At 42.3% G+C, this 27,615-nt stretch overlaps 1 protein-coding gene across 50 annotated transcripts in view; it reads right to left on the bottom strand.

Annotated features, from left to right (window-relative positions):
- Positions 1–27,615, bottom strand: part of LOC104004648 (ras GTPase-activating protein 4) — a 144,711-nt gene that overhangs the window by 108,046 nt on the left and 9,050 nt on the right. For 25 of the 50 annotated variants that reach the window (XM_063814621.1, XM_063814622.1, XM_063814593.1 and 22 more), the window contains exons 3-13: positions 25,688–25,805; positions 25,310–25,460; positions 24,981–25,045; positions 24,127–24,236; positions 23,729–23,921; positions 23,386–23,523; positions 22,673–22,817; positions 21,962–22,131; positions 7,761–7,844; positions 3,067–4,668; positions 2,189–2,301 (exon numbers count right to left, since the gene is read on the bottom strand). In XM_063814621.1, the coding sequence (XP_063670691.1) occupies positions 7,773–7,844; positions 21,962–22,131; positions 22,673–22,817; positions 23,386–23,523; positions 23,729–23,921; positions 24,127–24,236; positions 24,981–25,045; positions 25,310–25,460; positions 25,688–25,805 (1,162 nt within the window). In that variant the 3' untranslated portion in view covers positions 2,189–2,301; positions 3,067–4,668; positions 7,761–7,772. Of the gene's footprint in view, positions 1–2,188; positions 2,341–3,066; positions 4,669–7,760; positions 7,845–21,961; positions 22,132–22,672; positions 22,818–23,385; positions 23,524–23,728; positions 23,941–24,126; positions 24,237–24,980; positions 25,046–25,309; positions 25,461–25,687; positions 25,806–27,615 lie in introns of all 50 variants that reach the window. The other 25 variants (XM_063814624.1, XM_063814610.1, XM_063814614.1 and 22 more) reach the window with 11 other exon arrangements.

Here is a 27,615-nt window from a genome sequence, read left to right as displayed (position 1 = left end):
AATACAACATCTGACATAATAAAGCATGCTCCATAGATGTTTGCTATTATTAATATTACACATTGGCCAATTAATCACAACATTTACGAATGAGGTAGATATTATTTCTTTTTCCCAAAGATATGGTGAGATTTTCTGGGCAGATAAGAGGTTCCTTTCATGATTTCCATAATATATGAAGTTAGAAGGAGTTTCAAGATATGCGAAAACATGCTGAGACAGCATGGACTAGTCAAAAAAATCTCTGACATCTGGAACTGCCATTTTGGAAACATGAGTTGTTGTTTAGAGTAAAGATAATATTTGGAAATATACCTATCATATTGTAAGCACTTGCTAAATGAAAGTTTTTACTAGCATTTTGTGGCAAAATGAGAAGATATATAACTGAGACCAGTAAGTTAAGCCATAATCCTAAAAAAAAAAATCTGTCATTTAGTAAATGGTTCAATGGTTCACATTTGGAGAAGGTTAGTAGGGAGTTAAAATGTTTGAATAATTTGCCATTATAGTTAAATTTTTGCCATATTATTAGACTTCAGTGTTTTTTTTCTAAAATCTTTCCTCAAAGTTGTAGGCTTTATATAATCTTAAACATGTTTCTTCTTTATTTTTAAGCCCAGTGTATCTCAAGGAGAACTTAATTTGTATGTTTCTGATTCTTTTATAGTTAACTAATTCAAAAGTTATTTTGTAAGAATTCTTTGATGTCCAGAAAGCCTTATTGTTTTCTTATAATATATTCAAGGTTTTTTTCCTTTGGAAAATGGAAATCATGTCTTGCTTAAAGTAAATAAACTCAAACACCCAATTTTGGAGGACTGTATCAAATCATATTCTCTCTCTCTCAATTTCTGGTAGTATCTTGGCTTACAGAAATGACCATTCTTGTTCAGGAAAGAATTGGATAGTTTAGCCTTTTTCAAGTTAGTTCAATTCAGTAAACATTTTTTGTTACCTCTGATGTATGGAGAAATATGCACGTTTCCATGGGTGATAGCAATAAAAACGATACAGAAAAATAATATACAGTGCATATCCTCAAGGAGTTTATATTCTAGAGGTAGAGATAGATACATATTAAAGAAATTATAATATTTGACTGAATAAAATATCCAAAAGAGGTAAAAGCAAAATTTTATCTGAATAGTGCAAGAAGAATTATGAATTCAATTTGAGGAACTAAGGAAGGATTTTCATAAAATATATGGAATTCAAGGCAGCCTTATTAGAATTTCAAGGATTATTAGAATTTCAATGAGTGAAGTAGTTGGAGGAGGGTGTCGCTCTCTCAACAAAACCACTTGGGCATAACATAGTAACTCCATAACTCTATTGCTTGTGAAGCCACAAGTTACAGTACTTTGAATGCCAAGCTAAGAGTTCATGTTTTATTTTCTAAGTAATAGAGGAGCCATTTGAATGTCCTTGAGGAGAACACGTAATGCAAATGCAATTTGGGCTTTAGAAAGATTATGCTGATGGAACTGTGAAGGATGAATAAGAGAGGAGGAAATCAAAAGGTTTGGAAACCAAGGCTGTGACTACTTCAGTTCAGTCAAGGGTTAATGAAGAAATAAACTATGGTAGGAGAAAAGTTACAAAACAAAGAAAGGTAGCCAATTATGATTTCTGGATTTTTACTTAAGATGAATATTAGTTAGAATATAGACTGAGCTGGCTATAACAAGGAGACCTAAAACTAGAGCAAGTCAAACAAGAGATAATTTTATTTTTTTCTTATATAATAGACCAGAGGTAGGGGCATGGCCAGGGTGGAGAAATTACTCTGCCTCATAAGATCATGCATGGTGCTATTGAAAGAGGAAAATTGTCTCTCAACCACTCTCATTCTGGTCTTTAGACAGGGGAATGAGGAAGTCAAAAGCAAGAAACTTCCTTTTAGAAAAGTGACCCTAGAATTGTATGCACTGCATGCATTCACATTCCATTCATTGTAAGACTCCAAGAGAATTTTTGATTCAGAGTCTAAAACTTGCTTGTTCAGAGCCCAGAGGTTTTTTCTCAACATTTTGTACTTAAACTGTGAGTGGTATTTGAAATTAATTTGGGTAATATAGAGAAGTAGGTTATAGAAAGTGGGTTATAGATCCCATGAATGCGAGGATAAGTAGGAGCGAAATGAATGGGAGGAGGAGAGAAGACCCAAGTGAGGCTGTTTCTTTACCTTGGCTTGAAGCCAGTAGACTGGCCTTGACATGGAGGCTCTGGAACTGAACGTCTTGCCACAGATTTGCCAGTGCTGGACTGTACCAGCAGAAGCAGGAGTCCACATGAATCCTACACAAGCACCAGACTCATTTATTACACTTATTGACCCTGGTTTTTAAAATTATGTAAGTATTAGTTTAATGCCTGTTACCTAAATATCTTAAGCTCTATGAGGCCAGGGACTTGGTCTTTTTTGTTCAACATTGAATTCACTTCATATATCAAAGTGCCTGATATATATCAGGAGCTAGATAAACACAGGTATTTTAAATTTATGTTTTAAAAACTTTCAAACCTAGGGAAAATCTGAAACAGTAGTACAATAATTATACATATTTGCTAAAACTTTTGCTATATTTGTACTTGCATATTTTTCTTTTTCTCTTTTCATCCTGAATCTACTGAGAGTAAGTTGCAAATGTTATGACACTTCCTAAATAATTCAGAAAAGAAGGAAGGAAGAAACAAACAAAGACACACCTGTCTGTTATCCTTTTAATTTCTTTACTTTTCAATTTACCATGTCTTTGTGTTTAATTATCATTCCAAGGATAACTTAAGTAAAATTACTTGGGAAAGTTTTGTTTCATAGATACTTCTAACAAGATAAACTGAAGTCATTTACATGAATGTTATTTCTGAATATTCTACAAAAATAGATTTCATTTCATAATCACTTAAGAAACTATCATAAATCAAAAGTCTTAAAATTAAATTTTATAAATGTTTAAATGATGCATTTTTCCCAAAGAGTAATTATTAGCTAAATAAAAAGAGAAAGTGCATGCCAAAACGTGAATAGAGTAAAATTGTAATAAAGCAGCTTTTACTCACTTGAGTTTTAGAAATATTCTTCATTGGCTATTTTTGCTTTACTTTGAGAAGTGTGATTTTAAAATTGAGATACTTGTAAATAGAGGTAAGAAAATCATTTTCAGAAGGTTCAGCATATCCTAGAGGATTTCTTTCTTCTAGAAGAATAAGTTATCGACATTTCGATGACATTCACAGACCGCCCTAGAAGTTAAACATCAATAAACTCAAGACAATTCTATAATTAGACTTTAAGAAGTTGGAAGTGGGATTTAAACCAAGCAAACAAGAGACTTGACAAAGCACAAAACTGATGTTAGGAAAACCTATAGTTGGTATTGCCAAAACACAAGAACACTGTCATTCATAAAGGACCTACTAACTTCCCAGAGACCCAGATCTAGTAAAAGGGCAGAGTAGTTATAAAAGCTTATGTTTGACTACAAACAAATACCTTTTCTCTAGTTTAATATACAGGCTCCCAAACACTGAGGAGAATACTTAAATAAGAGAACGGGAAATCCTCTGTTGAGAAATCTCATATATTCTGTCCAGAAAATAAATGGAGACATTATATCGTGTATAAATATTCAATATCAGAATGTTGGCCAACAGATTTGTTCATAGAATAGTACAGTGTATATTTGTTTTATTCCCATACAAGGCTTAAAAGTTCCACACATTACTTACAGATACATAAATTACATATATATTTTAGCTTTCTAGTTATTCTATTTTACATTCACAGTAACCTTGCAAAGGAAGTAGTGAAACTTTTAGCATTCCCATTTCAAGGCAAGGTAACTAAGGGACATCAAAATTAAATGATTTATCCAGTGTCATTCAGTTTGTCAGCACTGCTGAATTATAGGTAGCTATGTCCCCTGCACACTCTCTGTGTTAAGGATTTTACTGTCTAGGGATTCTGAATGTTCAAGATCTGCACTTTTCTGAAAGTTCAAGAAACTGCACTTTTTTCTCTGAAAAGTTTTCAATTTCCTCTGAAATTGTTGAAGTTTTGATCTTCAGTTTTATAAGAGTTTTCATCCTCAGTGTGTGGGTGTCTGAAAAGGAAAGGATTTCTATCTGATAAAAAACAAAATAATGTGTGCTTTTACATAATTATTTAAAACTATTCCTAAATGTGGAGAATAGTTTATGTGATAAATACTCAGGCCAGTAAATAAAACAATATGCAGCTGTGGCCTAAAAAAATCATCCTTGAAACATTTCTTCCCGTAATTACCCATTTCTTTCAGAAGGCATTTCACTTTCCATGTCCTGGATTTATGTATTTCTTTATTCATTTTTTATTAATTTAACATTTATCAAACACTAATTTTGTACAATAAATTATGATACACAAATTGAAAAACACAAAGGTTATTAACGTGCAAGAATTCTCATTAAGGAGCTTACAGTTTAAGTTAATAGGCCATGGACATGTGTATGAGTCTGCTTGGGCTGCCATAACAAAATACCATATGCTGGGTGGTTTAAACAACAAAATTCATTTTCTCACAGTGTGGAGGCTGGAAAATCCAAGTTAATGATTCTGGTAGGTTTCAGTTTCTGGTGAGGGCTCTCTCCTTGGCTAGCAGACAGCTGCCTTCTTACCATGTTCTCATATAGCAGAGAGAGAGAGAGAGAGAGAGAGATCTTTCCCGTCTTATAAGGCCACAGTCCTACCAGATAATCTCATTTCTCATTTAATCTAAATTATCTCCTAAAGACCCTATCTCCAGATACAGTCACACTGGGGGCTAGGGCTTCAACATATGAATTGGGGAAATAGATCGGGACACAATTCAATCTATACAACATACTCAGCTGTAATTCAAAGTAAAAGCAATGAGGGCCATTAAGAAATACAGTAATAAAAGTATTTCAATTGAATTTTAAAGAATGAATATGATTTTATGCATATTTCACATTGGGTGACAGAAAAAAACAGCATGAATAAAGTCAAAGGTAGAAAAGCACGAGAAACTGTGTTCAAAATACATAGAATAGTTAGCCCAGAAATAAAATGCAAGAAAGAGAGTAATAAGAATAAGATTACAATGAACCGTGTATTGAGGCCAATTTAAGAAAGACCATGAATGCCAGGGTAGCATACATACTTTGTTCAACAGGAAATGAAGAACCATTGATAATGTTTAGGTAAGGGAAATGCTTGATTATATGTGCTTTCATAAGATAAAGATGGCACACAGGTTGGATCATAGGGAAGTAATTTAGAGAAAAAGAAGTCAAACAAATCACATGTTATAACACACTACCTAAATGGTAATTAGGGGGTCCAATGGTTAAATGAACAAAAGAAAGATAGGAGAAATATTATAGAGGTAGAATGAGTAAGACTTGGAAATAAATTAGACATAGAAGTGGAAGAAATAGTGGTTCTGAACTTCGATGCATATGAGCATGTGTTCCTGTGAACTATATTAGACCAGTGAAAGGAGATGCAAGTATGAGAGTAAGGTTATTCAAGGCACACTATGAATGTAAATATATCCAATTGACAGATGGTAATATTGGACTTAACTGTAGTGGTGATGGTGGGAATAGAGGATTAGAAAAAGAATTCTAATTCCTCTGAGCTCACTGTATTTCCAGGAAATGCCCTCTAGTAATTTAACTTCTACAGAGCTTCTTAATGTTTAAAGGGTTAGTACAAGTAATTTGAACCAATTGCTCATCCATTAGTATTTTTTTCTTTACTCAATAGCAAACAGTTTATTATACAATAATAAAAAGAAGAAATTCTTGAGGTGTGTGCTACTATTATCACCATTTTGCAATTGAGGAAATTGAGGCCTAGAGTAATTAAGTAACTGGCCCATGATCACAGTGTGTGAAAGGCAGATCTGGGCTTTCTAATCAAAATCTTTATCCTACAGTTGCATCTCACCATAAACCTTGAATCTCTGCCAACCAATGATTTCAGGAGTCATTCATGACCTGAAGTTAGTCTAATAGTTCTAATCCTAGTGGATGCACAGAGTGTGGGTCATGTGGCTTTCATGTGTCTATTGAGCTTTGTCACCAATAACCCTATGTTTAGTTTACTAAGTGATGATTGATTTATGCTGCTGCCCTTGAGGCTCTGCTCTATTCTTTTGGTTGGAGCCTCACCTATTCTGGCATATATTTTTCCCCCTTTCTCAACAAATTAGACCCTGATCTGCATAACACTACCCAATAGCTTGGGATTTCCTTCAACCCAGTTTAATGGTGTTAGAAGCATTGTTCTATTACTCATCTCACTTTGCTTAGAGATCTTCTACCCAACTCCTCAGAAATAATCCTATTAAAAACAGCTGATTAAAATAGAGCTGAGTTGCTACCTCTCCCTGGAGGCCAGACCTTAACACTGGCTGGCTTTATTCCCGCTGCTTCATCATTTCTGTAAGCCTGCTGATGAGTATTAGTTCCTCTTGTATTATACTGGGCATGGTATAATAAAATTAAGGTTGATATAATCAGGAAGGTGTTTAACGGTCTTATCTAAGAAATGCCATGATGAGCATATTACTACCCAATAGAAGTAATCTTTTTCCACTCAGATGCCAAATAATAATTACATTTTGCTTTAAAGAAGCATTCTCATTAGAGATTTCCCATCTAGAGCACAGGATGCAATAGAGAGACAGATGACTGACAGATGCACAGAATAGTGTGAGAAGATAATGTAGCTTAGCAGAAGAACAAGGGACTTTGAAACTTGTTTTGGGACACTAGGCAAGCAAATTTTCTTGTCAGCTTACTTAAATTTAAAGTGAAAATAGCAACTATTTTGTATGGATTTTGTGAGGCCTAAATGAGATAATTTTTATAAAATACCAAATATTTTCTACTTCCTGAGACTTGGTGGGTCAAAATAAATGACAGTCATTATCATCATTGTTATCATCATCACTTTTATTATTAAGCAGAGCTTCACTTCATGACAAGAGAAGCTATTTCTTAGTGACAAGAACTAGCATCTGGTAATTTTAAGACCATTTGAAAAGAAAACTACCTTCAATATAGATGATAATGATTAAATTTAAAGTTCACTTTGAGCAATTCTGAATGGAAAGATGCAGAATTTTCTGCAAAGGAAAAAAAGTTATATATTGGAATAGAAACTTATGCAAAAAAATAGTACACATCATCATGAAGAATATCCATAGAACCTGAACAATGAAAGACTGGAAGAGACCCAAGCTGTAGCAACAAACAAAAAGCTAACCAAACAAAAAACATCAAAACTGTTGAGTGAGGAAAATAAAAAATTAATATCTGAACCTCGCTACATCATATTCTAGTTTATATGATTATGTTTTAGATACCTTGATCATTTAGCTGTATGCACTTTTCATTCTCTAGTGTGTATTGTTTTCTTTACTGTCACAATTGTACATTGTCACATGGACAGGACAGACCTTATTTACTCATTGTAGCCAAGATTTTCTAGCCCTGACTGAAGAAACTATTGACTGTACTCTTGTAGACTGGGGATATTATTAACTGTTTAACCAAGGGAGCCCTTCAAAAAAGCCCCTTATGTAGTATTTAGAACATTGAGTCATCTAGTTACTGCTTTAAAAAACAGGGATGAAATCTGTTGCACCTTGTAGAAAGTCTATCAGTAAGTAAAGGGTAGGTTAGGCTGCAGTAACAATCCCAAAATTGTATTGGCTTACAACAAAAGTAGGTTAATTTCTTACCTACATGACTTGTCAGTTGAGAAGAAAAGGCAGCTCTTCTCCATGTCTATTCACTCCAGGATTCTGGCTACTATTGCTTGTCATCTTAACAGGAAAAGGAAAAAATTTTTGGTTAACCATGCATTGGTTCTTACATCTTCTCAGGTTCTAACCTTTCACTGGGCAAAGTAAGTTTTGTGGCCTAGCCTGACATAAATGGAAATGAAATGTATAATATTCCCAGGGAGGGATAGCAAACTTTATTTTGTTAGCAATAATACAATCTATCACAGGAAATCTCATTACCTTTTGTCCCACAGGAGTGCACATTTTAAAATTACTTTTCCTAGTTATAATCTCCTTCTTTCTCATATTTCCCCCCACCCCCATAAACATGTAACATTTTATTATTTTTAAGGTATATTATTGCCAACTACAATCCAAATAAAACATTTTTTATGTTAAATGATGTTATTTGTATCATTGTTACTTTACTATCTAGGAATCCTAGAAGGAGTTGAAAAATGAGCTCTAATTAACACTAGATTTTCCATGCATCACAAAGCATGTGCGTACCCCTTATGGGTCAAATTTTCATCTATGTAAAAACTTGATAATTTTACCACATATCCCTAGAGAGACCACTGTCACAATTCAGAAGAAGGCAGTGATGGTTTCCAGAAAGTGAAGAGCATTTCTGAGCCTTATTTTTAGTAAAGCTACTTAATAAAAAAACACACAATTTAACAATGGCATTTTAGGTTAAAGTATCAAATGAGGCTTACTTTTATGCACTTAAAAAGTTTCTATTTATGTGAATCTGGATAACCAGACACTTTGATTAAGTCAACTCAATTAGGTCTAAGTCCCTGATATGTCTCCTGGGTCTTATGTAGAAACCTCTCATTCTATGCCACACATCAGAGGCAACATCAGAAAAAAACAGAAGTGAAATATTCTGTGACCACTGTAACACTGAAGAATAATGCTAAAAGACACTGCCTTCTAACTCTTCCAGGTTAGCAATATATATTTGTTTCTCAAGTAAGAGTTTCTCTTGGTAAGAGTTTTTTGTATGAGAGAAAAGACAATATTGGAGCAAGGAATGAACCATTCATGAGCTCATACAGTAAACTCCTTCTATTTCTCTTCTTATTGATGCCAAATAACTGAATCTTGCTCATCCACATAAAAGAGTCTAAAATCAATGGAAGGTGAATACGGGACAATAGCAACCATAGCAATATAGTGCATTACAGAGGTCATACACACACATACACACACACACACACACAGCTCTGATAAGAAAGATGGTATAGTGTAGTGGTCTACAAACTTTCCCTGTATGTCAAATCTGGTCCAACTCCAGCTTTCGTGTGGCTATCAAACTAAGAATGGTTTTTATATTTTTTAAATGTTGAAAAAAGTCAAAAGAAAAAAATATTTTATAAAATATGAGAATTACATAAAATTCAAATTTCAGTGTCTATAAATAAAAGCTTTATTGCTACAGACACACTTTTCTTGTTCATGCATTGTCGATGGCTTCTTTGACAGAAATCACAGGCACATGGTCCACAAAGCTTTACAGAAAAAGGATGCTGACCTCTGATTTACACCAATTCAGAAAATTGTTAAGAAAATGCTTGATAATCACAGGCATAAACCCCATAACATAAAGATTTTTGGTAAATGAATGTTGTCTTCACTGTGTGCGTGCACGTGTATGTGTGTGTAATTTAGAGAGTGTATTTAATACGGACCAGTAAGATTTTTTTACCTGGCTTGACACATCCCTAGTAAAGACTCATTAGACAGCATTTGTGATACAAATGTTGTCTTCCTTGCCTGTAGAATCTGAAAACTTTATAGATTTTCTTTGATTGAATTGCTATAATTTTTGGCCTGAAATTGACTCCCGGACTAAGGTTGATCCTCGGGCTTTACGATTATTTAATTGACAATGAGGTTTTCTGATTTCACTTTTCAGATCCTATTTCACTTATTGAATATAATGACCTTGAAGCGTTTCCTTCTAGTTTTCCCAAAAAGCTCATAATTTTAATATCCTACTACTTTAAGAATTAATTTGAGAAGACAGTCCTCATTTCAAACATTTGGCAATAAGTATGTTTTCTAATATTTCACTTTAAAAATATAATGTTATGTAATCATTTTCAGACAGTTTTCCTTTCACTTACATTTGAAAAAACATTTGAAAATACATTTCAACAATCTGGTACTTTCATTTTTAAAAATTCAACTAATTGATTAATTGTGCCCTCTACTACTAAATGAGAAATGTTACTGAAGTTCATGATTAGATTAGGAGCTTTGGAAATGGAATTATGTAAATGCTTGCTTTTTTTTTTTCCACAGAAGACAGATTCCTTTCTCTTCCAAAAAATTATCAAAATTTATTGTATAAATTCTTCCATTACTTTTAAAAATTCACCAATTTTAGTTATATCCATCACACTGAAGTTCCTATATGGCACTGCTGTTGTTGTTTTCCAAATAGTTTCTTCATTTGTTTACTAGTGTCCTTCTATTATGAACATCAAATTTCATAGCTTGGTGAAGAAGTTTCATGAGTTCCTTTTTGAATATGGTATAATAAAATATAAGGTCCTATGAATCTAAAAAAAGATTAGTATAATATAAAATGGGAGGAATAAAATTGGCTAATCAAGTACATCATTATTTACCAGTTTTGTCCCCCCCGGCTTGATAGCAGGCCTTTGTTATGGAGAAATCTCTAGGTATATTTAATGATGAGTAGTCTTCTTTTGCTGCTACAGGTAGAAGGGTATTTTCTTGAATCTGCACTGTGAGAATCTGGGGTTAAGGAAGAAGGGGCTGGTTTTCCAGTGGTAAAATCTACAAAAGTGTGCCCTGCCAACACTGTGGCCTCCAATAGTTTCTCACTCTGAAGCTAGTTCACACTCGGACTCCAGCAAATTGTCAAAATTGCCATATAAATGTTTATACCAATTTATGGCACCAGAGACTTCTTCCACTTCAGGTTGACAAATCTTGGCTCTTACTGTCTGGATTCATACGTCTCCAGATTTAGGGTATTTTGCGCTTTGCAACCTCAAGTTTCTACGAGTTCAAGACAAGTTGTTGATTTTCAGTTTGATCATCTTTTTGTTGTTGTTGCTGTAAGCACAAGAGTGAGAACTTCCACACTCTTTACAGATCAGAGATGAAAATGAAAGTATCTTCCATTTTGGGGAAGGGAGTCAGGGGATAGATCTTTCTTTCTTAAAGCTCAAATATTGCCTATTGAAAATGGTCTTTCTAGCTAAAATACATGCCCTCCAAGATTTCTCTATATCACATTATTTGTATTGTTCTAATTAATGGGAGCACTCTGATCCCTAAGCTGATCCCTAAGCTATTGGGATCAAAATCATGAGTAGCATTTGGATCACAAAAGCCTAGAAAAGTCACTAACCAGAATTGGAATGTACATGATTGAAAAACAAATATTTATTGTGTAAAGCCACCATCACGCTTTAAGGAAGAAAATTTCTCTATGGTTAAGAGTATATGAACTATGCTTCTTGGTTAGAAGTACCAACCAGTTTTGGAGAGAATAGACTGCAATCAAATTCAAATGTATTATTGTTCTATGCTTTTTTACTTAAATAGTTGCCAATAATATAATAAGTTTTTACAAAATAAAGAAAACTGGGCAATGATTGACTTTTGTTTGAGGGATAATAGGAGAAAAACTAGATCTTATGGAAATTTGATCAACCTGAATTGCATATGATGGTCCTAGATTTGAGAAGCAGAGAAGAGAGAAGATAAGACAGCTTGTCTGAATATGGTTGAGCACTACCAATATCCTGCAGAGTCCATGTCTCTCTGCTCTCCATAGTTCTAACATAAGGTAAATTCAAGGCTTTTAAAATGTAGAAATGTGTTTGTTGGTAGGATGAATAATCAAAGATTAGCTGCACACCCCAGAAAACTATTCCTTCTCCCACGATTATGGAGGTAATCAAAGATTAATATTCACTTCACAGAAAATGGAGATGGAAAGAACATGTTGGCATAAATCTTGTGTATAAACCAACAGGAGTTCAACAGACTTAAAAAGCAATTCAAAATAAAATACTTCTCAACTCTTGATTTACATTATATAGGCAGCCTAACTATAAACTTGACAGTTCTCTTATTATAAATGAATTCTCCTATGGTTCATTGAAACATTTTCCTACTTCTAAGCCTAAACCTCTTCATAAAAATAAATTAACATTTTGGTTTGCAATACTGTATTGTAGATCCTTTGCTTTAGAAGCAATATAATATCTTTCATTATCCCTCAAACACTATAGACTACTAAATTTGTGTTTATTATACTTCATTTAATCATTAGTATAAGCCGCAGCAGCCAAGAACCTCTATTTGGATTATCGGCAATTACCTGAAACACTGTAGATAGGATAACAGAAATAAGGCTTTCCGTTTATGACCCTTTTCAAATCAAAGTACCAGTGCTCATAGTCTGAGTCTTGTCACTTCGAAAGACAACATAGAAAATTAGAGTAAAATTATCAGTGTGCTGTGTTTTTTCACCACTTCTTTTGGGAAAAGTATTGATGACTAATATGGCACCATTGTTAGCAGCATGAATTTCAGAGTTAAATAGAACTTGAGTTGAATCTGTAACTTTGCTTCTTCCTAACTGATCTTGCACAAACCTTAACTTCTCTAAGCCTTTGTTCTCTTCTCCATAAAATAGAAATAGTATTTACCTCACAGAAATGTTTGTAGTACTGCAAATGATAATGTTATTAATGTGTTAGCATTGAGTCTAGATTATAGTAAGCATTCAAAATATGTTAACATTATTTTCATAATATTATTTTAGCCAGGAGCCCTAAAATTTGTAAATTTTATTATACTCCAGGGAAATTAACATAGAAAAAAATTTGATTATTGCCATTATTCAGGAAAAGTTACCTTATAGATTGATTCATTAAATTTTAGTCTCTGACATTCCATCATACTTTGTGTGTGTGTATGTACTTATGTTTGTCGTGCATGTACTTAGGTTTGTTGTGCATGTATGTGTGTTTTGGAATACCTTTTTTGGGGGGTGAAGATTATCAATACAAATTGCACATCTGATTATCTTATCATCTGGTGTTTTTTTTTATTCATCCAGAAATAAAATACCAATTTCTTGTTCTGGCACTTAGGACTCCCTCTATTCTGAGCTTCATACTGCACAGTAGGAGGGTTAGTGCAGAAAGTTTGGTACATTTTCTATTGCTGCATTTCATCCCAAGGCAATAATAAGAGCTCATATATATTTTTTCTTTTAGAACAGGAGTGAAAGTTTATTAAAAAGCTTTAAAGCAGTAAAGAAAGGAAGGAAGGGAAGGAAATTACACTTGGAAGAAGGCCAAACCCAGTTTTCATATTTTATTTTCGCATTGAAAATCAGTCAGATTTACTTCAGCCTCAAAAGTGTGTTTATGTAAAATTATGTAAAATTAAATGAGCACTAGCAGCAAGCTGCACTTTTTTTTTCCCAAATGGGAAACGGGTTAAATATGTGTAGGAAGTCCTGGGCCATGCCCTCCAAGTGCCCATGTGTGAAAACAACCAGGATCAACACAGCAAAAGCTCTGAGAGCTCAATGGCAATGTGGAATACTCTGAGGTTTCAAACTGGCCTCCAGGGCTGGGTGCGGTGGCTCATGCCTGTAATCCCAACACTGTGGGAGGCCGAGATGGGAGGAACACTTGAGCCCAGGAGTTCAAGATCAGCCTGGGCAACAGAGTGAGACCTTGTCTCTACTAAATATAAAAAATTAGCTGGGCGTGGTAGTGTGTACCTCTGGTCCCAGCTATTCAAGAGGCTGAGGAGGAGGAGTGATTGAGTCTGGGAGGTTACAGCTGCAGTGAGCTATGACTGGGCCATTGCACTCCAGCCAGGGAAACAGAGCAAGACCCTGTCTCCAAACAACAACAAAAACAAAAACAAATTGGCCTCTCGGTTGCACAAAGGTGGGGGAGGCCAGAAGAGCTCTGCAAAAGCTTTGAAAACTAAATTGATCTTAGAACCAGAGCCCTGCTGGCCACAGAAAGTGCATCCTGAATCTAAACAGGTTTGCCTGCTAATACAGAATATTTAAACAGGAACTAGAGTCTCATAACATAACACTCAAAGTGTCCAGGATAAAATTAAAACTTACTCCTCATACTAAGAACCAGAAAAATCCGAACCCAGAAAAATTACTCCTCATACTAAAAACCAGAAAAAATCTGAATGAGGAAAGACAATTAACACTAAGATGACAAAGATGTTGGAATTATTGCATAGGGATTTTAGATGAGCTATCTTATAAATGGCCCAAGAAGTAATTATGAACACTCTCGAAACACACTGAAAAATATAACGTCTCATTGAAGATATACGGAAGAACTACATTGTAATTTTAGAACTAGAAATTACAATAACTAAGTAAAAAACTCAATGGGTGAACTCAATAGCAGAATGGAGATACAACAGAGAAAAAAATTAGTGACCTTGATGATAGAGCAGCAGAAATGATTCAATCTGTATCGTGACAATCTTGCCATAAGAAAAAAAATTACGTAGAAATAATCTCATTTGACCAACAGAGAGAAAACAAATAGAAAAAAAAATGAACAATGAGACAACAGCAAAAGCTCTAACATTCATGTCACTGAATTCCCAGAAGGAGAGGAAAAAGAGTGCAGTGCCCAAAAAACATCTGAAGAGGCCGGGCGCAGTGGCTCATGCCTGTAATCCCAGCACTTTGGGAAGCTGAGGCAGGAGGATCACTTGAGGTCAGGAGCTCAAGACCAGCCTGGTCAACATGGTGAAACCCCATCTCTACTAAAAATATAAAAATTAGCCAGGCATGGTGGTGCATGCCTGCAATCCCAGCTACTCGGGAGGCTGAGGCAGGAGAATCACTTGAACCAGGGAGGTGGAGGTTGCAGTGAGCTGAGATCACACCAGTGCACTCCAGCCTGGGCGATGGAGTGAGACTCTGTCTCAAAAAAAAAAAAAAAAAAAAAAAATGAAGAAAAATCCAGAGAGATTTTTTTTCAGAAGAAAAAGTATAAAAATTAAATTAAAAAAGAGAAATTTAAAAAAGCAGTAAGAGGGTAAATATCTAGGTGAATATAATCTCGAGTTTAAAAATTATATTTGATGGGCGAAAGCAAAACCATAACATTATCTCAGTGGTTCTCAATGAATGTAGAGGTGATATTCAAGACAACAATACCATAAAGAAGGGCAGAGGGGCCTAGAAAGCAGTAGAGTTTCTACATTCCACTTGAATTGGTAAAAGGTTGATACTAGCCAATGATCATAAGTATGTATAATATAATTCTACAGCCACCTATAAAATCCTATACAAAAATATATACTAAATGGCATACTGAATTGATTTAGCACGGCATATGAAGTTAAATGGCATACTAAGAAATGTCTAAGTACCCCATAAAAAGGCAAGAAAAGGGAAACAGGTATAAAAAAACCCAGAGGGAACAAGTAGAAAATAGATAATAAAAACCCGTCCAAAATTAAAAATAAATCTTCTAAACACAGCAATCAAAAAGGTTGTTGGAATCTGTTTTTTTAAAAATGACTCATGGCCAAGTGTGGTAGCTTATGCCTATAATCCCAGCACGTTAGGGGGCCGAGGCGGGGGGAATCACTTGAGCTCAGGAGTTTGAGACCAGCCTGGGCATGATAGCGAGACCCCATCTCTACAAAAAGAATAAGAAAAAAAAAGATTAGCCAGGCATGGTGGCACATACCTATAGTCCCAGCTACTCGGGAGGCTGAGGTGAGAGAAACACTCAAGCCCAGGAGGTCAAGGCTGCAGTGGGCCGTGACTGCACCACTGCACTCCAGCCAACAGAGTAAGATGCTGTCTCAATAAATAAATAAATATCAATAGTCACATAAGATGGCAGAGTAGGAAGCTGTAGTGTAGAGATCAGTCCCTTCACTGAAGCAACCACTGAGCTAGAAAGAGTGATTGGAATCAGCTCTTTTGGAATTCTGAAACATGACCAGGAACTCCTAACAACCAGAGACATACGTAAACAATGAAGAGAGAGGCTGCTGATCTTCACGAGTGAGTGGCATGTGCCAACCAGCCAACACTCCCCCATTCCTGAGCCTGAGTTCCCGAAGCAGCTGGCTGATGCCAGGGCGAGCAGCGGAACTCTGTCCTCCAAAACCGTGGGTTCTGCACCTTGGTGGGTCCAATGGGTCTCTGAGGACCAGCCCGGATGCTTGCCTTGGTTTATTTGGCCCTCTCAGCAACAGTGGCTTCCCCAGGGACATCCTTCAGAAGATTTTATTAAAGAGACAAAATCCTCCTCTACCCCACCCCATTTAAAGCCACCTATTTAAGGAAATCCATGTTAGGTGGCTGGCTGACTGCAGAGATAATGAAACAAATTTCAGTGACCACACAAGCACAAGGAAGAAACACTTTGCAAAAATAGTTTGGAAAAGTAACAAAAGGGGAGCTTCAGACCTCAACAAGCAAAACCCAGCAATCCCAGGTGACTGAGAGAATCACATTTTGAGGGTCATTACATTGTAACACTTAAAATGCAACGTTCTCAACAAAAAACCACAAAATATACAAAGAAACAGGAAATAGGAAGCTTAGACCATTCACAGGAAAAAAACAGCAAAGAAAATCAGCAAACAATACAATAACTGAACACCATCATTGACCAATGGAACCTAACTGACATTTACAGGAGACTTCACACACCAACAGCAGGGTACACATTCTTTGCCCATGGAAGATTCAGCAAGATTTACCAGAACCTGGGTCATAAAACAAATGTTTTTCTGAGATGGAGTCTCTTTCTGTCGCCCAGGCTGGAGTGCAGAGGTGCAATCGGCTTACTGCAACCTCCGCCTCCTGGGTTCAAGCAATTTTCCTGCCTCAGCTTCTGAGTAGCTGGGATTACAGGCATGCACCACCACACCTGGCTAACCCCGTTTTTCAGACGGGGTTTTGCCATGTTGGTCAGGCTGGTCTCAAACTCCTGACCTCAGGTGATCTACCTGCCTCGGCCTCCCAAAGTGATGGGATTACAGGTGTGAGCCACCATGCCCGGCCAAAACAAATCTTAAGAAATGTAAAATAACTGAAATCATACAAAATACGTTCTGTGACTGTAAAATAATTAAACTAAATCAATTTTAAAAAGAAACCAGAAAATCTCTAAACACATGGAAATTAAATACACTTCTAAATAATTCATGGGTCAAAGAGTGAGTCGCAAGGGAAACTGGAAAACATATTGAATTATGTAAAAGTGAAAATATAACATGTTGACTGGTATCAGCAAAAATGGCAGAGTAGGTATCTCCAAGTCCCCATCCCCCCACAGAAACATTGATAAACCAAGCAAAACTGTCTGAATCAACTTCATGAGAACTGTAGAAAAATAATCAAAGGTTTACAATAACCAGATCATCTGATGTGGCTCTTTGTCCCCAAGCACATCTCATCCTGAATTGTAATCCCCAGGGGTCAAGGAGGGACCTGGTGGAAGGTGACTGGATCACGGGCGCGGTTCGCCCTATGCTGTTCTCGTGATAGTGAGGGAGTTCTCACGAGATCTGATGGTTTTTAAGTGGCAGTTTCCCCTGCACTCTCCCCTCTCTCCTGCCAGCCAGTGAAGAGGGTACTTGCTTCTTGTTAGCTTTCCACCATGATTGTAAGTCTCCTGAGGCCTCCCCAGCCAAGTGGAACTGTGAGTCAATTAAACCTCCTTTCTTTATAAATTACCCAGGCTCAGGCAGTTCTTTCCAGCAGTGTGAAAACTGACTAATACTCCAAATGAACACTGAATCAAGAAAAAAGCAACTTCAAAATGGTAGGAAAACTGGGTTATTTTACTTGCCCTTGCCCCACAACCTTCCATGGTTCAGTGGGAACCTTGAAGATGGCAGCCCACATTCTCAGCGTGGTTTCTGGTATTGAAGGCAGCAGAGCAGACCTTATTCTCAAAGCATTGTGTTTTCCTGTTCTCAGCTGCCTGAGGGCTGCCAAAAGAACTGATACAGGGCAGCTGCCTTTGTTTCACCTAACCCACAACTCACACAGGGCAGAAAAGTGGCTACACAGAGGGTATTCCTTGAAAACACTGTAAATCAAATGCATACCCTGCTGATGCCTAGGCAAAAGATTACAGTTGAGGCAAACTATAGGTGTGCTGACAGCATGGCAGAAGAAGCTGTGGAGAGTTTCTATGGGAAATTTGGGTACTGAAATTCGGACCTGCCCATGTGTACTATGGAATTTCAGTAGCCATGCACATGCTGAGTGCAGAGCACATTCTCAGAATAGACCTGAGAAAGGATGCTGAGCTTTCATCTGTGGCTCCTCTCCATCCTCCCTGCAGGCAGGGAGTAAAGCCTAGGGCAAAGCTGTACACAGACTGGGCCGGGTGCGGTGACTCACGCCTGTAATCCCAGCACTTTGGGAGGCTGAGGCGGGTAGATCACTTGAGGCCAGGAGTTTGAGACCAGCCTGGCCAACATAGTGAAACCCCGTCTCTACTAAAAAATACAAAAGTAAGCCGGGTGTGGTGGAAAATTAGCCAGGCGTGGTGGCACAAGCCTGTAATCCCTGCTACTCAGGATGCTGAGGTAGAGAATCACTTGAACCTGGGAGGCAGAGGCTGCAGTGAGCCAAGATCGTGCCATTGTACTTCAGCCTAGGTGACAGGGCAAGACTCCATCTCAAAAAAATAAATAAAAAGTTGTACACAGACTGGCTAAGCCCTGAAGGACTGCTCCAGTGCCCCAGCACAGTGGCAATCCACAAAGACGGAAAGAGCTGGGTTTTTCTTTTTTTTTTTTTTTTACCTTTGGCTTCTGGCATTCAAGGAAATCTCTGTTAAAACACTAGTTGAACACAAGCTAACGGCAGAGAGACTTTCAGAGACCGCACATGTAAAAGAAGACACACTTTGCAAAAATGTTTAGAAAGTCACTGAACAAACAGCTACAGCCCACAGCAAAAGCAAACCCAGGGGTGGTGGGGAGGATAAAATAATTTCCAGTTACCCCATTATAATACTCAAAATGTCTGATTTCCTTTTTTGAGACGGAGTCTTCGCTCTGTCATCCAGACTGGAGGGCAGTGGTGCGATCTCGGCTCACTGCAACCTCCACCTCCCTGGTTCAAGCAATTCCCCTGCCTCAACCTCCTGAGTAGCTGGGATTATAGGCGCATGCTACCATGTCTGACTGTTTTTGGATTTTTAGTAGAGATGGGATTTCACCATCTGGGCCAGACTGGTCTTGAACTTCTGACCTCAGGCAATCTGCCCACCTCGGCCTCCCAAAAGTGCTGGGATTACAGGCGTGAGGCACCACGCCTGGACTCTTTTTTTCTTTTTAATTTTACTTTTTCTTTTTTTGGGGAAAAGGGATTAGAGGTGTGAGTCACTGTGCCTGACTCCAATTTTCAAAAAAAAATTACAAACCATGCAGTGACATTAAGAGAGTACAGCCCATTCACAAAAGAAACAAATTGTCTTTAAGGAAGCACAGACATTGAAAGTACTAGACAAAGACTTTAAATCAGCTGTCTGAAATCTGCTCAAAAAGCTATAAGAAACGATGAATAAAGAGTTAAAGGATACAAGGAGAACAATGTCTCAACAAATGCAGAACATCAATAAAGAAATAGAAAATATTATAGACAGGTGAGGGGCAGTGGCTCATGCCTGTAATTCCAGCACTTTGGGAGGCTGAGGCGGGCAGATCACCTGGGGCCAGGATTTCAAGACCAGCCTCAGCAACATGGCGAAACCCCCTCTCTACAAAAAATGCAAACAATCAGCCAAGTGTGGTGGCATGCGCCTGTAGTCCCAGCCACTTGGGAGACTGAGGTAGGAGAATTGCCTGAGCATGAGAAGTCAAGGCTGCAGTGAGCCAAGATTGCACCACTGCACTCCAGCCTGGGCGACAGAGCGAGATTCTGTCTCAAAAAAAAAAAAAAAAAAAAGTAATATAGAGCAGGCGGAATAAATCCTGTGATGGTGACCGGGTGAATGCTCTTGAGAGAAATCATGATCTGGAATACCCGTCTCCGACATTTCCCATGGCAGTTAACATTTTTCCACTTTATTCAAATACACATTTATTTGTCAAATATTTGCTGGGTACCACTCTGTGCTAGGTATTGGGGATACAGTCATTTGCATCACAAAGTCCCTGCTCAGTGTAATAAGCACTCATTGAGCACCTACCTATGTGTGAGTGTGCTAGGGGTATCAGAAACACACAAAATAGGCTGGGCACTGTGGCTCATGCCTGTAATCCCAGCACTTTGGGAGGCCAAGGTGGGCAGATCACCTGGGGTCAGGAGTTTGAGACCAGCCTGACCAACATGATGAAACCCCATCTCTACTAAAAATACAAAAAAATTAGCCAGGTGTAGTGGTGGGTGCCTATAATCCCCAGCTACTCAGGGGCTGAGGCCGGAGAATTGCTTGAACTGAGGAGGCAGAAGTTGCAGTGAGCTGAGACGGCACAACTGCACCCCAACCTGGGCAACAGAGACTCTGTCTAAAAAAAAAAAAAAAGACAAGAAAAGAAAAGAAAAAGAAACGCAAAAACACAAAATAAAACTCAGCCTCTCCTCTCAAAGAACTCACCCTCTCCAGTTGGAGACAAACTATACAACGCCTTCCCAGGTATCTCATCCCGTTTCTTAAGTCCAAATTCTGTTTCCACATTGAAGACTCCAGCTTTTTTTTTTTTTTTTTTTTTTTTTTTTGAGACAGTCTCACTCTGTCACCCAGGCTGGAGTGCAGTGGTGTAATCTCGGCTCACTGCAACCTCTACCTCCCAGGTTCAAGTGATTCTCCTGCCTCAGCCTCCTGAGTACCTGGGATTACATGCGCCCACCACCACACCTGGCTAATTTTTTGTATTTTTAGTAGAGACAGGATTTCGCCATGTTGGCCAGGCTGGGCTCAAACTCCCGACCTCAGGTGATCCACCCACCTTGGCCTCCCAAAGTGTTGGGATTACAGGCGTGAGCCAACATGCCTGACTGACTCCAGCATTTTTATCTTCATCTCAATCTCATCCCTAAATGCAAAACCAACATATGCAACTGCCTACTTGATGTTTCCATTTGGATATCTAACTAACACCTCAAACTTAACATGTGCAAAGCCAGGTGCAGTGGGTCATGCCTATAATCCCAACACTTTGGGAGGTCAAGACGGGAGGATCGCTTGAGCCCAGGAGTTTGAGACCAGCCTGGGCAACTTAGTGAGACCCAATATGTCTATTTATTTTTAAAACATTAAAAATTGTTTTTAAAGAAAAAAATAAACCTAACACGTGCAAGACCAAATTCCCAATTTCGCACTCTCCCACCAAACTGGTTTCTCCCACAGTCTTTGCCAACTCAATAAATAACAACTCCATTCTTAAAGTTCACGTAACAAAAATCCTGGAGTCATCCTTGACTCCTCTCTTTCTCTTACACACTGCATGCAAAGCATCTGCAAATCTTTTGGGTCTACTTTCTTTTTTTTTTTTCCTAGACAGGGTCTTGCTCTGTTGCCCAGGCCGGAGTGCAGTGGCGTGATCACAGCTCACTGCAGCTGTGACTTCCCAGGCTAAAGCGATTCTCTCACCTCAGCCTCCCAAGTCCCTGGGACTACAGGCATGCACTACCAAACCCAGCTAATTTTTTATTTTTTTAGAGACAGGGTCTTGCTATGTTTCCCAGGCTAGCCTTGATCTCCTGGGCTCAAGTGATCCTCCTGCCTTGGCCTCCCAAAGTGCTCAGATTACAGGCCTGAGCCACCACACCTGGCCAGGTCTACTTTCAAAATACATCCTGCATGTGACCACTTCTATCTGCAGCTGCCTCTCTCATCCATACCTCTGGCTTGTTTTGCCTGGAGTGCTGCCTTATAACCAGGACCCCTGTTTTGACCAGAGTTCTCCTATGAACTGTTCTCAACAGAGAGGCCAGAGAGATCTTTTTAAAAACACTAAGTTGAATCTCATTAGTCCTCTGTTCTGACAAGCAGTACAGATGCCACACACCTGGCTTTCATCTCTGACCCCGGGGGTACCCCAAGTGGGCTCCAAGGAAGGGGACAGGTGCCTCTAAGGTGCCCCACTTGCCGGCCTCCCTCCTTACCCACCTTGGAGCTGGGCGTCTTCGCGAAGCTGAGGGCCTCGGTAGTGAGGGAGAAGTAGAGCTTCTTGAAGGAGGAGGACATGAGGGGGCCCTTGCCCTTGGTCCTGTGGATGAAGAGTGGCCCCTCCTTCACAGGTGCCGCCTGCAAACTCAGCGTCCGCTGCAGGTCCAGCTCTGCCAGGCCAGGGAGGGAGGGGAAGAGAGAGCCCAGTGAATGAGGGCGGGACGGGGGGGGGGGGCGGAGCAGTGGGCGGGGCCGTGGGGCTCAAGGGCTGAGCAAATCTGAACAGCAGGCAGTGGACGTAGTCATGGGGCTCAAGGGCGGAGCAAACATCAACAGCTGGTGGTGAGCGGGGTGACAGGTGGACTGAGGAAGGCAGGGCCATGGGCTTGGAGGCGGGACACGCGTCAGTAGCAGGTGGCGGCGGGGCTATGGAGCTCAAGGATGGAGCAAATGTCAACAGGCACAGATGATGGGGGGTGAGGCCATGGGTCTAGGGGTGGGGCAAACGTCAACAGCAGGCAGCGGGCAGGGTCACAGGAAGCACAAACAGTGGTGCGTGGGTCTATGGCCTGGGGGCCTGGCAAATGTCAACAGCAGGCGGTGGGTGGGGCCACGAGAGGAACAAACAGCGGTGGGTGGGGCCGTGGGGCTCAAGGGCGGAGCAAACGTCAGCAGTAGGCTGTGGGCGGGTCTGTGCAGGGCGGCGCTCACCGTCCTTCTCCTCGATGTCCACGAGCTTGGTGATGAAGTCCTTCAGCTGCGCCACGCCCTGGCGCACGGTGGGCTGCAGCGGCTCCATCCAAGCCTCCTTGGCCCTGGAAGCCGGCGTGTCCATGTTGCCCACGTTCTGGACTGCCTGGAGGTGACAGCAGGAAGGACCAGGTTCTGCTAGGTTAGGGGCCTAGCCACTGCACCCCCTCCCACCCCCCCTCCCCAAGTCTTTGCTACTCAGCTGTAGCGTTGGAGGCAGAGGCGACAGAGGCCATGCCCACGGGCCCCCTCCAGCCCCACTAGGGATCAGGGAGGAGAGGATCATGAAGTTTGATGCCTTGTGATAACTGAGACCACTTGGGCCTTCCTCTGTAGGTTTAGCTGACGCTGCTGCACTGGATACCCCACCCCGGTGCCGGGCACATAGGTGCAGCCTGAGAGTAAGCAGACCCGGGTTGGAAGGTCCCGCGATTCACCACCGACAGGATGGGCGGCCTTGGCAACCCCCGACCCCTCGCAGGCCTGTTCCCTTATCCATGAGATGGAGCTTGGACAAGGTGGCCACAGGAACGCTTTGCAAACTGTGAAGTGCAGTGCCTACGTGGGCGTGCCAGTGGCCTCGCCGGAGCCGGTAGGGAACACTCTGCAGTCCAGGCCAGGGCCCCGGTAGGACACCCAGCTGTGCATCCCGCCCGTGGCCGCAAGGCCCGCACCTTGGCCAACAGGAGCGGGGTGCGGCTGGTGCGGGCGTCCGCGTGGCGCTCCCGCAGGTGGAAGAGCTTGGGCGACATGATGGCGGGAGAGAAGAAGCGCAGGCACAGGAAGCTGGTGACGGCGATGAACGGTACATTCTGGAGGGGTGCGGAAGAACGCGGGCTGGAGTCCCCCAGACCAGGGCTCCTGGCAGCCCCCTCCCCTTAGGCTCCGTCCCTGACCCTCGCCGGGACACAGCCTCCCTGGTCCTCCCCAGCGCTCCCTGGTTCCCCACCGCTCTTCGCCCCTCGCCCCAGCCCAGTCCAACCCGGCCCAGCCTAGCCCAGCGGGTGGAGGGCGCACCTCGTGCTGGGCGCCGGGGAAGCGCTCGCGCACGCGCCGGAAGAGCTGGCGGAAGGTGGCGCGCACCACGGCGGGGCACGCGCGAACCGAGCGGCTGAGCGCGCTCAGCAGGGCCCCCAGGTGGGCGCGCAGCGTCTGCGCGCTCTGCTCCAGCACCTCGGCCTCGGTCTGCGGGCGGTGCAGCCCGGAGCACCTGCGTGGAAAGGGGCGGGCTGGCAGAGGAGGTCGCGGTCAGCGCCAGGGCCACGACAGGAACAGTGGCTCTCACAGCAGCCAGGACACGGACACAGGGGACAATACACGGGTGGGCAGAAGCACAAACACACATGCTGACAGGGCCTGATCCCAACCCGCTGCCGCTGCGCCCCGCACCCCCCCGGAGTTACCCCTGGCCTCACCCTACATCCTTAACTTCCACTTTGCTGGGGTCCAGCTCCACGTACTTCTCCTCAAACACCTTGTTGATGATGGGGACCAGGACGCCGTGCAGGTACTGCATCCCGGCCACCTGGGGACCACCGCAGGTCACACTGATCCTGTCTCCCCCAGTCCCACTCCAGCTGCCCACCTTCTCCCGGCAGCCGCCCTTGCACCGTTTGCCTGCCGTATCCGCCCAGGAGGGGGCCAGGTACACATGCAGGGCAAACTGTTTATTCATGAATGAATGAATGAGTGAGTGAATGAATGACTAGAATTCTTAGCCCTTGTAATCCTAGCACTTTGGGAGGCCAAGGCAGGAGGATCACTTGAGGCCAGGAGTTTGGGGCCAGCCTGGGCAACATAGTGAGACTGTCTCTAACTTAAATTTTAATCACACACACATTCTTTTTGGGGGGGGTGCGGGGCACGGAGTCTAGCACGGGGCCCAGGCTAGAGTGCAGTGGCGTGAGCTCACTACAACCTCTGGCTCCTGGTTCAAGTGAGTCTCCTGCCTCAGCCTCCCCAGTAGCTGGGATTACAGGTGCCCACCACCATGCCAGGCTAATTTTTGTATTTTTAGTAGAGATGGGGTTTCGCCATGTTGGCCAGGCTGGTCTCGAACTCCTGACCTTAAGTGATCCGCCCGCCTCAGCCTCCCAAAGTGCTGGAATTACAGGCATGAGCCACTATGCCCAGCCCACGTTCTTAACCTTAAAGGGCTCTGAATATGGAAATAGAACACTGGAGTCGAAGTCCCAGCCCCCTCTGTCACTCCCTCTGAAGCTCAGTGTTGTCATTTGCAAGATGAGGACAATATAGCAGGCAACCTCACCTTCAGAAAAGACTCCATGGACTTTGAGGCCAGAGAGTTGCTCCGGAACAGGGTGTTGGTCTCACCTACAAACAGAGGTCCCAGTGGGTAGGGGGCTGGGACAAAGCTTTTGGGGGAGGGGGAGGACAGAGGACCTTGGGGCTGGGGGATCTAAGCTGGCCCCTCAATAAAGGGCCTCCTCACCACCTCCCAGCCCACTGTCCCACCTCTGCCCTTGGCTCTGTTCCTTGCCTCCCTCCTGTCTGACCCCATCTGCCTCCCACAGGAGGAGCCCACCCACCCCCAAACACCTCCCAGTGTTCTGGGCCCAGCTCCTTCCCAGGCCTCACTGGTGCGACTCAGCTCCAGCTGGAAGAGCAGGTCCAGGAAGTCCTTGGCCAGCCCCTGCCCCAGGAAGAGCTTGAGCAGGTTCGTGGCCACGTCCTGGCGACACTCGGTGCTGCTTGTCTCCTCGATGAGTGGGATCAGCTGCCCTGGGCCCTGCAGGGAGAGGCACGGGGGATCCCGAACGTTTCCCTCTGAGGACCTCAGGGCATCCCAGGGAGAGAGGACATTTTCCCAAGGGGTGGCTGGGGACGGGGCCCTGGACACTGGCCAGCTCCTCACATCCCCAGACCTCAGGTTTCTGCTCTGCAGAATGGGTTTAGAAGGACAGGCGCACAGGCCTACTGCCACTGGACCCTCCCACCCTGCCCAGGCCCCCTCACCTGCATGCCCAGCTTGACCTCGTGGCACAGCAGGTGCACCAGTGGCTGGTAGTAGCTGGAGGGCAGCACCGTCTCGTCCCGCAGCCGAACCTCCAGCTGCAAGGAGCCCAGGTTGCCCCTGGAATGGGCAGCCTGTGACCTCTCCACCAGGGACTCAGGCCACCCTGGACCACACCGCTCCCATGGCCTCCAGTTTTTTCCCTTGGGGCCAGCCTCCCATCTCTCTGCTCATGCCCTCCATCCGGGTGCCCTGCACAGCTCTGCCTCCCAGGCTCTGCCCGGGCTATTTATTTTCTGTTTTTGGAAAGCCCTTCCTGTCTCTGCACTCAAGGAACCTCTATCTGTCTTCGACGTCTGGCTCCCTGCCACCTCCAAGCTTGGGTATGTGGAGCTGCCAGCCTTGAATCTATCAACTCCCAGATAATGGCACCATCCTGGGTACACTTTACAGCAGAAGCAAATCCCCAACCCTCATAACAACCTAATAGGGAAACTGAGACCCGAGCCAGTTCAGCAACTTGCCACATTAGATTGAGCTTCCCAGCTTCCCTGTTCTGATAGGGAAGTTCAGAACAGAGGAGGGTGTGGACCAAGTGGGAGCCTCTAAGGCTCCCACTGCCCCTGCTCAGCACGAGCCTCATGCACAGAGCAGTGTTAAGATGGGCCCCTGGGCCTGGCGCAGTGGCTCATGCCTGTAATCCCAGCACTTTGGGAGGCCAAGGCAGGCAGATCACTTGAGGTCACGAGTTCAAGACCAGCCTGGCTGACACGGCAAAACCCCATCTCTATTAAAATATATATATATAAATTAGCCAGGCATTGTGGCAGGTGCCTGTAATCGCAGCTACTCGGGAGACTGAGGCAGGAGAAGCGCTTCAACCCAGGAGGCAGAGGTTGCAGTGAGCCAGGATTGCACCACTGCACTCCAGCCTGACTGTCTCAAAAAAAATAAAAATAAAAAATAAGATGGCAAGATGGGCCTTGGCTGGTTCTATGGAAACACCTTGTGCTGGACACACAGCCGTCCACCTGCTCCTACCCTGTTAAGGATGGGAACTGGGGGAATGGGGGTCTGGGGCCTTCCACAGGGACACAAAGCTGAGCCATTGAGGGCTGTGGGCCACAGCAAACAAGCCAGAGGGCTTCCTAGACAGGCTGCCAGATTTAGCAAAACGACCCAAGACACCCAGTTAAATGTGAATATTTTATTTACTTATTAACTATTTTTTTTAGAGATGGGGTCTTGCTATGTTGCCCAGGCTGGTCTTGAACTCCTGGGCTCAAGTGATCCTCCTGCCTTGGCCTCCCAAAGTGCTGAGATTACAGGCATGCGCCACCATAACCGGCCTAAATTTGAATATTTTTAGTATAGGTATGTCTCAAATAGTGCATGGTCATTCTTCTTTCTTTATTTTATTTTATTTTTTGCTGAGATGGAGTCCTGCTCTGTCACCCAGGCTGGAGTGCAGTGGCACGATCTCGGCTCACTGCAACCTCCACCTCCCAGGTTCAAGCAATTCTCCATCCTCAGCCTCCCAAGTAGCTGAGATTAGAGGTGCCCGCCACCATATCCGGGAAATTTTTTTATTTTTAGTAGAGACGGGATTTCACCATGTTGGCCAGGCTGGTCTTGAACTCCTGATCTCATGATCCACCCGCCTCGGCCACCCAAAGTGCTGAGATTACAGGCATGAGCCACCGCACCCAGCTGTTTTCTTGAGACGGAGTTTCGCTCTTGTCACCGAGGCTGGAGTGCAGTGGTGGGATCTCGGCTCACTGCAACCTCCGTCTCCTGGGTTCAAGCAATTATCCTGCTCCAGCCTCCCAAGTAGCTTGGATTACAGGTGCCCACCACCACTTTTTGTACTTTTAGTAGAGATGGTGTTTCACCATGTTGGCCAGGCTGGTCTCGAACTCTTGACCTCAAG

This window comes from Pan troglodytes, chromosome 6 (genome assembly GCF_028858775.2).
Source record: "Pan troglodytes isolate AG18354 chromosome 6, NHGRI_mPanTro3-v2.0_pri, whole genome shotgun sequence".
Classification (NCBI taxonomy): domain Eukaryota; kingdom Metazoa; phylum Chordata; class Mammalia; order Primates; family Hominidae; genus Pan; species Pan troglodytes.
Note: the sequence above shows the minus strand (reverse complement) of the source record. Positions and strands in the feature narration are given on the sequence as shown.